General features: G+C 36.7%; 1 protein-coding gene across 5 annotated transcripts in view; it reads right to left on the bottom strand.

Annotated features, from left to right (window-relative positions):
* Positions 1 to 12416, bottom strand: part of Ctnna2 (catenin alpha 2) — a 1105512-nt gene that overhangs the window by 62571 nt on the left and 1030525 nt on the right. For all 5 annotated transcript variants that reach the window (XM_042690427.1, XM_042690430.1, XM_042690428.1 and 2 more), the window contains one exon: positions 3640 to 3791. In XM_042690427.1, the coding sequence (XP_042546361.1) occupies positions 3640 to 3791 (152 nt within the window). The remainder of the gene's footprint in view (positions 1 to 3639; positions 3792 to 12416) is intronic.

Here is a 12416-nt window from a genome sequence, read left to right as displayed (position 1 = left end):
AGCTACTGGAAATGGGGAGAATTGATGTATGTTGATCTACCATAATATATTTTATAATTATAACATAATCATATAAAATCATTATATATTATATAATATGTAATATAATTATATAATACATAATATATATCACTATATAGTATGTAATGTGTAATATAATTTTATATAATATAAATATATAATCATAAATATAAATATACGTGTGTGTGTGTGTGTGTGTGTGTGTGTATATATATATATATATATATATATATGACAGAGAAGACAAACCTCATCAAGAAGCAAATAAAAAAATAGCTTCATGAAGTGGAAGGGGATAAAAGTGGCTCAGACATAAAAGTGGAGTCCCAAAAGGGATGGGCATGCTTTTTCTACAGCAGAGGGTTTCCTGGAGCTTTCCTGGACCGCTCAGATGCCAGCATCACCATTTAGTATGTATTGATTGCCAAGAGTATAGGTGATGGAAAATTTAACCTTTCAAGGTTCTTTCCCGTGTGTGTGTGTGTGTGTGTGTGTGTGTGTGTGTGTGTGTGTGTACGTGCACGCGTGCACACATGTATCCTGGGGCTTGAACTCAGGGCCTAGGTGCTGTCCATAAGCTTTTGGGTTATTTTGCTCAAGGATAGCACTTTTACTACTTGAGCCACAGCTCCACATCTGGCTTTATGGTGGTTAATTGGAGATAAGAATCTCATTGACTTTCCTACACAGGGTAGCTTCAAACAGCAAAACTCAGATCTCAGCCTTCTGAGTAGCTAGGATTGCAGGCATGAGCCACCAACACCAGGCCCATGCTATCTTTTTTTTTTTTTAACAGAGCTTCTTTCTTTTCAATATAATCAACACTTTGTTAGAGGCACATTAAGGTTTACTGGGACAAAAGCAGCCCCTACTTGTTTTATAATCTCTCTTGCCCATACAATGGAATCTGTTAAGTACTGTACATTTAATTATTATATTCACAAAAGAAGGAATTATTTAAGTACAAAATGAAACCACTTGGGTACCAAATAGATGAGGATTTTTTAAATAGTTTATACATACTGTACATTTCTCTCTTCCTCAGTTTTAAGTGGTGTGAAACCCATGTGATCAAATCATTTGAAATGTTGAGATAGAGGAATGACACTTCATGTGACAATGATATGGCATTTTATCTAAAATTGTGTTTCTTTTACATCTCATGAATGAATAAATGAATGTTCACTATAAACTTCCTCAGCCTCTCAGATAAGTGGCTGTCACAAAAATATGAAGGCTAACAAAGCAGAAAAATGGCAAAGTGGGAATATGTCTTGAGGATTATAGTGAGGTGTCTTGCCAAATGCTTTGAAAGCATAATGCTCGTGGTCTATTACCTTATTTCACAAGTTAGTGTGTAATGGGAGAAATGATCCAATTTATTATGTGTTTAAGATTCTGTCTATCCTTTCTTTTCCTCCTCTAATTCTCAGCTCCCTTCTCTCTGTCATCTTCCAATCTAATGAGATATCTCCCTCTCTTCCTTCATTACTTCTTCCTTCTTCTCCCTCTCCCTTACTCTCTCCTTCCCTTCTCTTCTCTCTCTCCCTCCCTCCCCTCCCCTCTCTCTCTCACACACACACACACACACACACTATTAGGCTGTATGACAAAGTATCATAATAAAGGGAAAAAGAGGAGCAACAGTAATTCCTTTCCAAAAATCTCATAGCCCAAAAACTAATAGACATAAAAGAAAATAGTATAATATGATACTATCACAAACAGAAGTAGTTATATTTCCTTACAGCATAGTATAGTTGAAGGGTAAATGTAATGAGAAGAGAACATTTCAGCCAGGCCTTTAAAGTAGTCAGAGATTTACAGATAAAAAATGGTTCAAGTTAAAAGGACAAGGAAGCAAAGAGATCATAGCTCCCAGATTCCGAGGTAGAACTCTACATTTTAAAAGTATAATTAGTAGTATGCTGTACAATTTATCAAATGTTGTGAAACTGTCATGGAAGACTTTGATGTGATGTGAAGAGTGTTAAACTGACTTCAAAGTGAATGAAAATTTGTCCTCTCAAGTGGAGGATTTGGTGGATGGTTCTGCATCAATGTGCTTGTCAATAAAGAGCACAAGATAGAGACTCTTTCGGTGGTGCTCTGCTCAAGGCTGTTGGCATCACTGCAGAAGCATTCTATTGTATTGTGGCTGCCATAGTCAAGGAAGACTTATACCAGATTGAATGGACTCAAGTACACCAGGATTCAGTGGAAAATCAACACCGCATATGAAATCCTCAAAGAACTCAAGACATATTTTCCAGTGATACATACTTCACAAATACTTCTGGAATACTTGAAAGACTGTATACATATATGCAATGAGCAAGACGACTGTACATGTGTTACAGTATTGTTTGGTTGTTAGGAGAAGCTTTGGTTTAGATGCTCAATCATTACTCAGCAATTTTTGTAAGTGCACTCATCAGATGCCTGTGGAGGGAGGGATTCAGTGACCAGTCTCAGAAACAACTGTCCAAGGTGCAGATAAGGATACAGCACAGAAATGCTCCAACCAGGATCACAGCCATGGGGTCTATAGAGCTAGTGGCTGTTTTCAATGTCACCAGTATAACATGCTGAAGTGATAATATTATGGACACATTTGGCTAAATAAAATATTATAGTTAAAATTAACTTCATTTTTATTTGATAGGATGTACTAAAATTTCTAAGCTTTTTTATAGTATATACTAAAATGTTTTAAATTCAAAGCGTGGGTCCCCTTATGTCTCCACTGGATATGTTCCTGAAATCAACACAGCAGAAGCCCTTCTCTGCTTCAGTCATAATAGCCATAAATATATTTGTGTTTTCAACTGTGCTTCTGCCTATGTAGTTTATTTGAAGAAAGCGCTCTGTGGATGGTAAAATTGTTTTGAATGTTACTACTAGGCTAAACTCTTGGTAAGGTGAAAAAATTGAGTGAAAAAATTCATTCAATGGAATGTTGTACAGCAATTAAATGGAAGTAGGTAAGCCCTATATCTCAGAGATAGATGAAGGGATATAATTGGTGAATAAGAGGCAAATGATACAATAAAAATTTGAGTATCAACTACAATGTATATCTTCTAGGTCTGTATCTATATGTAATTACTTATATGATGATTTGGAAAATTCACACTTATCTGACAACAGAAGTCTGAGGTTGGGAAGTAGTGAGGTGGGTGATGTAAAGCTATCTAACCTTATTTATAATGCCAGAATTCATTTTTACCATGAGAATGTATTTTTATTAATAATATTATTATATGAAGGCTACTAAGAGGATTAATCTTCATTCCAGCTCATGATTATTTGATGATCCAGGTAGAAAAGATCTTATTCAGCAACAGGCACAAAAGGTAACTTACCCTAAATCTGTATGTAACTTAGGAACAATGTGTGCAAGAAGCAGGCAGGGCATCAAATTTCATGATTTTCAGGGCTAATCAGAGCCCATTAAGCTCAATCATTTTTTATACATAAAAAGACAACTCTGTCTGCCTATAGAAGGAGCCAAATATCTTACCAAACAACATGAATTTTTAAAAATGAAGACAGTTAACTGTTCGGTGTCCCTTGCAGCAGTTCTGTTCAGCTCTGAGCTATAGAGGCCTCACCTACCCTGATCATCAGCACAGCTTTTCTGATGTCCCGAACACCATCGTACACCAGGCGAGAGGCATCGATGAACTCATTCTCCTCAAATGGTTGGGGGATGTTGGCGCTCAGAGCCTCAATAGCAACCTCGACTTGTTCAGCAAAGCGTGGCATCACTGGGTTAAACACAGGGGAAAAAGTGTATTAGGCAGTTTTCTCTGGTGCTTTCTTACTCTAGATCTTGGTCAACATTGGTACCTGAGTTTAACTCAACTTGCTGGTCTTTGTGCCACTTCCATCAGAAGGAGATATGAGCTGCTATATCATGTCTAGGGATGGTTTGCAAAAACAAACACTTATGAAACCCCTGTAAAATAATGTAGCATAGCTTAATGGTATAGATTTTATGTTATACTAACCTGAGTTGACTTACAGTACTGCTGGTTACCAACTGAAAAACATTGGCCAAATTTTCTCAACCCCTCTAACCCCACTTCCTTGTTTATGAAATATAATGAAATCTCAATCCTAGGATCCAGTAGGAGTAAAAAACAGTTCAATGAAACACAAAAGTATTGTATGGGACTAAACTTTAGAAAGTATCAACAATTAATTAATTAGAAATGAAAAGTCATAGTTAGTAAATAGTAGGTCTTTAACCACTTCGGTGCACAGGCCAGTTAATGCAGTAATTGGGGAGAACGAAGATAGAAGTTGGACTCTAGAAAAGGAAAGAGGACAATCAGGGGTTATTCATTCACAAGAAAGACTAAGTAGAGAAAAGGCCAAAGAGCTCAAAGATAAGTTGTTCCATTTCACCAGATCACACTGCTATAAAAGAACAAGCAAATTACAGAATGTACAATGCTGACACCTCTTTCTTCTCACCAGGACACCTGTATACCTGCTGGATGTTGGTGGAAAATAACCAGTGGAATGTCTGAAATATTTCCACTGACTACTTAGAAAATGCTGCTGTTTCACGGGTTCTTGAAAACTGTAATTCAATTTTCTCTGCTGTTCCTTTTAACAGCCAAATCCTATGGCAAAGGAAAATCAAAAATATATAATTCATTTTATTTATAATGACAATAAAATGAAAAAAATCATCTACTTCCCTTTCTGCACTTTCATGCCTGATTCATCTTTATGCTCCTTTTCATCCTCTGTGGGTATTTTTAACATCTACTTTAATCCCTGATGTTAGAAACTCTGCTAAATTACTTCTCTCTCTAGGGTCAGCATATTAAAGTTAAAATATTCCTAGAAAAGTATAGTTCTACCAGGAAAAGTCAAACATCCTTTAAAAAAAAGGAAGAAGGTTAGAGAAAATGAGGAAATGACGGTTAGAGGACAATGAGAAACTACTCTTTAACAAAACCTATCAAAACCAGACATGCAGGGCTGGGAAACTGGCTCAGGGGTAGAGTGCTTGCCTTGCATGCATGAGGCCCTGGGTTTGATTTCTCAGAACTACATACGCAGAAAAAGTCTGAAGTGGCACTGTGGTTCAAGTGGTAGAGCTCTAGCCTTGAGCTGAAGAGATGAGGGACAGCGCCCAGGCCCAGAGTTGAGGTCCCAAGACCAACAACAACAAAACAAAACAAAACAAAACATTGGGTGATCTTTCTTCTGTGGCTGAATTGTGATTTGTTTTTCAACTATTTGAAATTTTCATTTGGGCTTTTGAACTGCATTTAAGAGTTCTTTCTTTGTTGTGCTGTTTTTAATACACTATGTGATTTTTTTTTTTGTTTCCTCTGTATGTCATTCCCTGTTGTATATCTCTGGTATATCCCCTGTTGTCACTGCATTTGATTTTGTTACCTTGGATCTTGTATATATATATATATATATATATATATATATGTCTAATTTAGGGAGGGGAAAGGGAATAACAAAATGCTGAAACAAGGACACAGGATGACCCATTGCAACAATGATATCACAAGACAGTATATTGGAAATGAACTTTACAACTTTGGGGCAGGGGAGGAGTGAGGGAAGTGGGGGAGGGAAGGGATAATTGGAGATCAAGGGAGGGAGTAACAATGTTAGACAAGAAATGTACTCATTGCCTTACTCATGTAAGTGTAACCCCTCTGTACAGCATCTTTACAATAAAATAAAATAAAATAAAAATCTGAGAAGAGTTTGTTGCAAATTATGCTGATGTATCATTACAATATTGATATCACTATCAAAACATGACATTATGGACCATAAAGGTATATGACTATCATGTTAATGAACAGTAAAATAAAAATTTCAAAAAATATATTTCTATATTTCTCATCTTGGTGCTTGCTGAGTAGGCACTCTAAACATTTAAGCCCTTGGGACTGGGAAGGTGGCTCAGTGGTAGAGTGCTTGCCTTGCATGCATGAGGCCCTGGGTTCGATTCCTCAGCACCACATAAGCAAAAAGAAAAAAGCCGCAAGTGGCACTGTGGTTCAAGTGGTAGAGCGCTAGCCTTGAGCTGAAGAGCTGAGGGACAGCGCCTAGGCCCAGAGTTCAGGCCCCACAACTGGACCCCCCCCAAAAAAAACATTTAAGCCCTAGCCCATTTTTCTTTTATGTAAATTATATTTTTATTATCTTAAAGTAGCTATACAAAGGGATTACCATTCAACAAATCAGTTTCTGGATAAAATGCATCTTGATTAAAGCCACTCCTTTCATCATTCTCCTAACCCTACCCATTCCCTCAATTTCCTTAATTTTGTAAGATATGCATTGAATTTTATGAATGCATTCTCCTTCTCCTCGGCTTTCTGTCTTTATTGTCTGACCCCTCTCAGTGACTGCACCTCCATCTTTCAAGTACCAGTTTCTTGGTATTCTTTTTGTTAAGTTGTTAGTTTCTCTAAAATATTACATTGTTTGAATTCTATCCTGAAAAAAATACCATATTTTAGTTAGTACACATACCTAGTGTGTTTACTTATACATATAGTAATTAATTCTGGCTTCCCTATGAGAGAAAACATTCATCCTTTGTCTTTGTGGACCTGATTTACTTCGTTTAACATAATTTTTTTCCAGGTCCATCCATTTCTTTGCAAGTGACGTAATCTTTCTAGTGGACAGTAAAATTCTACTGTGTATATATACCACATTTTCTTGATCCATTCATCCATTGAAAGGCCTAACCATTTTATCTTTAGTATTTCAGATAGGCTCTCCCCTTTCCCTGAAGGAACCATAATCCCTCTATCTTTAACTCCCACATAGCTGGTATTATAGATATGAATCAGCCTATCTGGACGTAAAAATCTACCTTTCTAAAACCAGTAAATAAATATTAGTCAATTTAATTTATTTATCAGGATAACATATTTTTTACATGACTAAAAAATTCAGGTAATTAAAATTGAGCTCCTTGAGTATTAGAATATTTTTATATGTATTTAGCATCTGGAAATATGTACCTTTCTTAAATAAAATTACAAATCCCTTTTGTTCCTAAGCATAAAATTCTAATTCTATTCTTCCTGTTGGCTTAGCTACCATGATCATGACCATCCATATTTTGTAGATTTATATAATACTATATACTATTGGGTAGCACTTAGATGTATAAGATTGTCCCTATTGTATAACTGACAAGGTATAGTGTTCTTACATGTATGTAAAATATTTCTACAAACCATAAGAGAAAAATATCAGAAAAATTGAGAAAGGATCAGCACATGCAACTCGCAGAAAAGAAATCCACATTACAGATAATTATCCAAGGAGATGCTGGATTTGACTGATAATCATTAAAGTAACAAGAGTAAAATATAGTATCACTTTTATCATTGTTGGGATCATTGCAAACAAATTACAACAATCTCATTAAGCTATACATAAAGGGAAACACTTCTCCAAATAGGAGTGCAAATGCATACACATCATGATGGTCAGTACTACAAGAAAGCCCAGTGAATCAGGGCTTTATCTGTGATGTGGCCAAATATTAAAGTCTAAAGAGATATTAAGAAGCAGGTTGAGCAACCTTGTACTGGAGTCGCAGGAATGTCTTTATGTCTCTGTGGCTACAGTTGGGTTCTTGTTAGGGGTGTGTGTGTGTGTGTGTGTGTGTGTGTGTGTCTGTGTGTCTGTGTGTCTGTGTGTGTCTGTGTCTGTGTGTCTGTGTGTGTGTCTGGGTGTGTCTGTGTGTGTGTCTGTGTCTGTGTGTGTGTCTGTGTCTGTGTGTGTGTTGTATCGTGTTTTTGTTTTTGTCAGTTGTGGTCTTGAACTCTAGACCTGGGCACTGTCCCTGAGATCTTCAGCTCAAGGCTAACGCTCTACCACTTGAGCGACAGCACCACTTCTGGGTTTCTGGTGGTTAATTGGAGGTAACAGTCTCACAGATTTTCCTGCCAGGGCTGGTTAGGTACTGCGATCCTCAGACCTCAGCCTCATGCGTAGCTAGGATTACAGGCATGAGCCACAGGCGCCTGGCCTTGTTAGGTTTTATATTTCTATAGCTAAGAAGAATATTATATAAAATTTGAGACTGAAAATAACCACTCTCACAGGATTCCATCAACGTGCTGTACCCCAGCCTTAATGTGAATCCTCCAAGTCAGAAGAAATCATTATGAGATGTTCAATGCAGATCCGTTGCCCTTTACTTGTGTTAGAGAAAAATGGAGCAATCATTCTCTGGAGTCAATATAGTATGTAACTCCAGAGGCCAAAGTTTGAATGCAAAAAGCAAATTGAAAAGAGAAGATTATTTGTAGTGATTTAAAACACCACCAAAGACTTTTATTGTGATTTAAACACATATATATTGTTTTCTTTTTTCTATTTCTGAAAGGCTATATATCTCCTTAAATAATATTTACCTTGGAAGGAAGAAAGGAAAGTCACCTGTTTTGTCAGTCTTTGCTCGTTTTATAAAAATGAGTCATTTTAAATTCAGATATTTTAAAAAATAAACAATTGATTTCTCAAGTTTTATTTCCTTGTAGAAAAGAGTTCTGGAAAAACAAGGCCTAGAACCTAGTAGAAACCAATTTAATCAACATCATTAAATTGCATATCCATCAGATATTTGGACTGTGAACAATTGTTTATATTCTACCTTAATAAATATCGGCTAGAAGTTTGAATTCGCTAGTTCCCATTACCTAGACCCTGGCCTCATAAATACTTCTCAAGCAACTTGAAGAATTTGTGTTGTATCTAAAGGGGTAAGAAATGTATGTTACCCCTTTTTTTGTCTATGCAAGGTTATCCTGAGGAAGAAATGAGAATTAAAGTCAGCGATTACAAATTATTTTGGTCCAACTACCTGATTCTGTGCCATAGGGAGAGAGAAAAAAAGCTAAAACCTAAAGAGCCATTTTCACAAGAGATGCTGTAAAACCCAGAGTTGGAGAAGGCCCTTCCATTTGTACAAATCTCTAGTCAGATTTAGATGGCAGGGACCACTGATGTGGACAACAGTGTTTTCTACTGGCATTGTGAAGGTACTAGAACAGAAATGCCATCAATTTTCAAAAATAAATAAATAAATAAAGGTTGGGGTTAAGAGTAAGAACTTCTTCCTCTATGCCTTTAAGCATTCATATCGTACTAATTTTAGTCTTGGTCAAATGCCATTGCTCTTTAGTTTGGTGTTGTTGCTCTTTCCTGGTTTACTTTTACTCTCCTCTTTCCAAGAGCAGTAAGTCAGTAAAACAAAAAGTTTATAAAACATAGCTGGGGCATAGTTCAAGTGCCATGCCTTGCCGAGCCTGTGTGATGTCCTGAGTTCAACCCTAGTAATGCAAAGAAACAAAAAAAAAAAGAACAATGGTCTATATAAACAGAACATAAGGTATCTAGTTTAACTATGAATTCTTCTAAAGTCTTGCTCAAATTGCTTCATATAAAATCTTGATTTTCACTAATTAGGACAAAACATAGCATTTGCCTTTGTGATTCACACATTATATATTAAGAGTTTCTGATACAGGATTACATAAGTAGAGCTTCTTTCTACTTTCTCAGCTACATCAAACAATAATGGCACTTGCCTTACCATTATTTATTAGAAATGCTGAATTGTTCTGAAAAGCTTATGTCCTGGAAAAGGTGATCAACATTGTAAATAAACTTGGATTCTAAACATACTTTTACATTCATGCTGCTTACTCTGCCATAAAATGATGACATTCCAGGAGTAATGAAAACAGAGTTACGTTTGCATATGAAAATCAAGGTCATATCATTCTAGCATCAACTGACATCCTAAAGCAGAGGTGAAACAGTTCTAGAACAAATGCTCCTGAGATTTCAGAGGTGAAGTTTCACAGCACAGGCAAGTTAGTGAAATGAAGGAAAAGTTGTACTAAGGTAAAAGTTGGACTGCTGATAACCATAAAGGAAAAAAAAATCCAAGGTAAACCAAAAGGTATAGAGATGAACAACCAGTCACCACTCTCAGCCACTGTACAGAATCCATATTCTAGCTTTAAATACTATATTGATTTGCTGTAAAGCAGAGGAAACTATAAAATCTCCTTATCAAATTGCAAATACAAATCACATCTCCTACTTACCTATAGTTTCTGTCCCTCTTCATTGTTCTGTCACACTGCCTATTCTTACATACACTCAAATGCTGCAATTACATTGAATTATGTCTATGTCACCAGATATGACATGGAGATAAAACATGTCATATTGACATGTCCATGAATTATGTATGCTCTCATACTGAAATGTACTTCCTTCTCCTTGGACAGATGAATGCTTCCTCAATTTTCAATCTCCACTTAGAATGCTATTGTGAAACCATCTTTTAATCCCTCACTAGACTTCTGTTATACAGAAGAATCCAGTTGGGAAGAGAAGGACCAGAAGTTTGGGATGTGGGAAAGAATTCAGAAAACTTGTCAAAGTATTTTTGGGAGAAAAATGAGTAGAATTACCATTTCACATTCTCTTTTTCTGCCCATCATTCAATCTTAGCCATTAGTCTTATTGAAGGTTTCATGTGTCATACACCAAGTTATTAGTGGGCCTTCTGGTGTGGTCAAATAAATCTGTGCTTAGAACGCTTTCAGAACTAAATATTTTTCAGCAAGAAGTTTGTGAATTCTATTCTTGACTAAGTCATCCAGTCTGAACTGGCACATTCGCATGCACAGGTGTTATCCGTTTGGGTGGTACCATCAACCCACACTCTGAGAGCTATGTTCCTCACACAAATTTCACTACAGAATACAGAGAAAATAGACAAAGCTTCTGAGAGAGAGTAATACTTGTAATACCATGAAATAAATAGATAAGATGAAAAGTATTTGATTAAACCTAACAAGTAAAGACATATCAAGACTGATGGAATTGTAGCTCCTTCCAGTGAAAGCATTGATACAGTATACTTTCCTGTTACAGATAGTCCATAAGCCTTTTGGCAACTGGAATTTGGAAATTATTAAGAGTAATGTTATCACAGGAGGTAAGGTCAGAAAGTATTAATTTGAGGGAACACTGGCATTATTCCAGTTTTCCCTATACAAGTAAAGCATTGTTCATACTATTTCTACAACTAAAGCATCCTTCCCCACAGGAGCTTTCCCAGTTCCCTTACAATATTGTCTGGGTAGAAGGTAATCATGTACACATTCATTGTGAGGGATGACACCACCATTGATATTCAGAGGAACCATTGGTACCCTGTCAGAGCCTACATTACCATGTACCCATATTTACAAATGCATAGGTTGAGAGACTCAATGACAAGTAGCATAATCAGGAAAGAATTTTAGGATGTCTGATAAATGGACAAAATAGAACACATAGGAACACACTCAATTTCTGGCATGATGACCTTATTTTCTTATGCTATGGCTACCAGACTACAAAAGATCCATTGTATCAAGATGATGCTATGTAGGATGTTGTCAGGAGGGGCCAAAAATATGAGAGATAGTACAGAGGGAAAAGCTGAGATTGCTTCAAGGTAATTGCAAAAGAAAAATTCGCGTAGCTTACAATCAGGTGCTAGAAGAGAAATGAGGCAGTGATGGCAAAAGAAAGTCTGACCAGGAGCCAGGCGCTGGTGGCTCAGGCCTGTAATCTTAGCTATTCAGGAGGTTGAGATCTGAGTATCACAGTTTAAAGCCAGCTCGGGCAAGAAAGTCCATGAGACTCTTACCTCTAATAAACCACTAGAAAACTGGAAGTGGCTCTGTGGCTCAAGTGATAGAGCACTAGCAAGCCTTGAGCTGAAGAACTGAGGGATAGCACCCAGGCCCAGAATTCAAGCCCCACGACCCACCAAAAAAACAAAAACAAAAAGAAAGAAAGAAGAAGTGGTACTATGGATCAAGCAGTAGAGTGCTTGCCTTGAGATGAAGAGCACAATGACAATGCCAAAGCCCAGAGCTCAAACCCCATGACCAACAAAAAAAAGAAAAAAAGAAAGAAAGTCTGAACAGCATATACAAAGCACTAAGTGTGCCTCAGTGATTGTGTGCTTCAGCACATTAGTGAAATGGAATCTTGAGTATAAAGTTCCAAGTCATTACCTATGCCCCCTTAGGAAGTAACCCAAATCAAAGCAGGAATATATCTATACCTTTAGCCTCACTAAAAAACAACAGAGTACAACTCATAAAGGTTGGCTAAAATTTTAGCAAAGAACTGTATTATTATGAATCAAAATTTTAAGAGTTCCTTCATGGGTAACCCTATCCCTACAATAGAATCGTTCAAAATCCTCAGTTTACCACCATTTCTGAAATTTAGATGGGAATTTCACCTACTCAGCAAGATGTAAGCATATGGATCTCTACTTCAGAAATACTTTCTACTGA

Source organism: Dipodomys spectabilis, unplaced genomic scaffold, assembly GCF_019054845.1.
Source record: "Dipodomys spectabilis isolate Male_0828 unplaced genomic scaffold, ASM1905484v1 ptg000137l, whole genome shotgun sequence".
Classification (NCBI taxonomy): domain Eukaryota; kingdom Metazoa; phylum Chordata; class Mammalia; order Rodentia; family Heteromyidae; genus Dipodomys; species Dipodomys spectabilis.
Note: the sequence above shows the minus strand (reverse complement) of the source record. Positions and strands in the feature narration are given on the sequence as shown.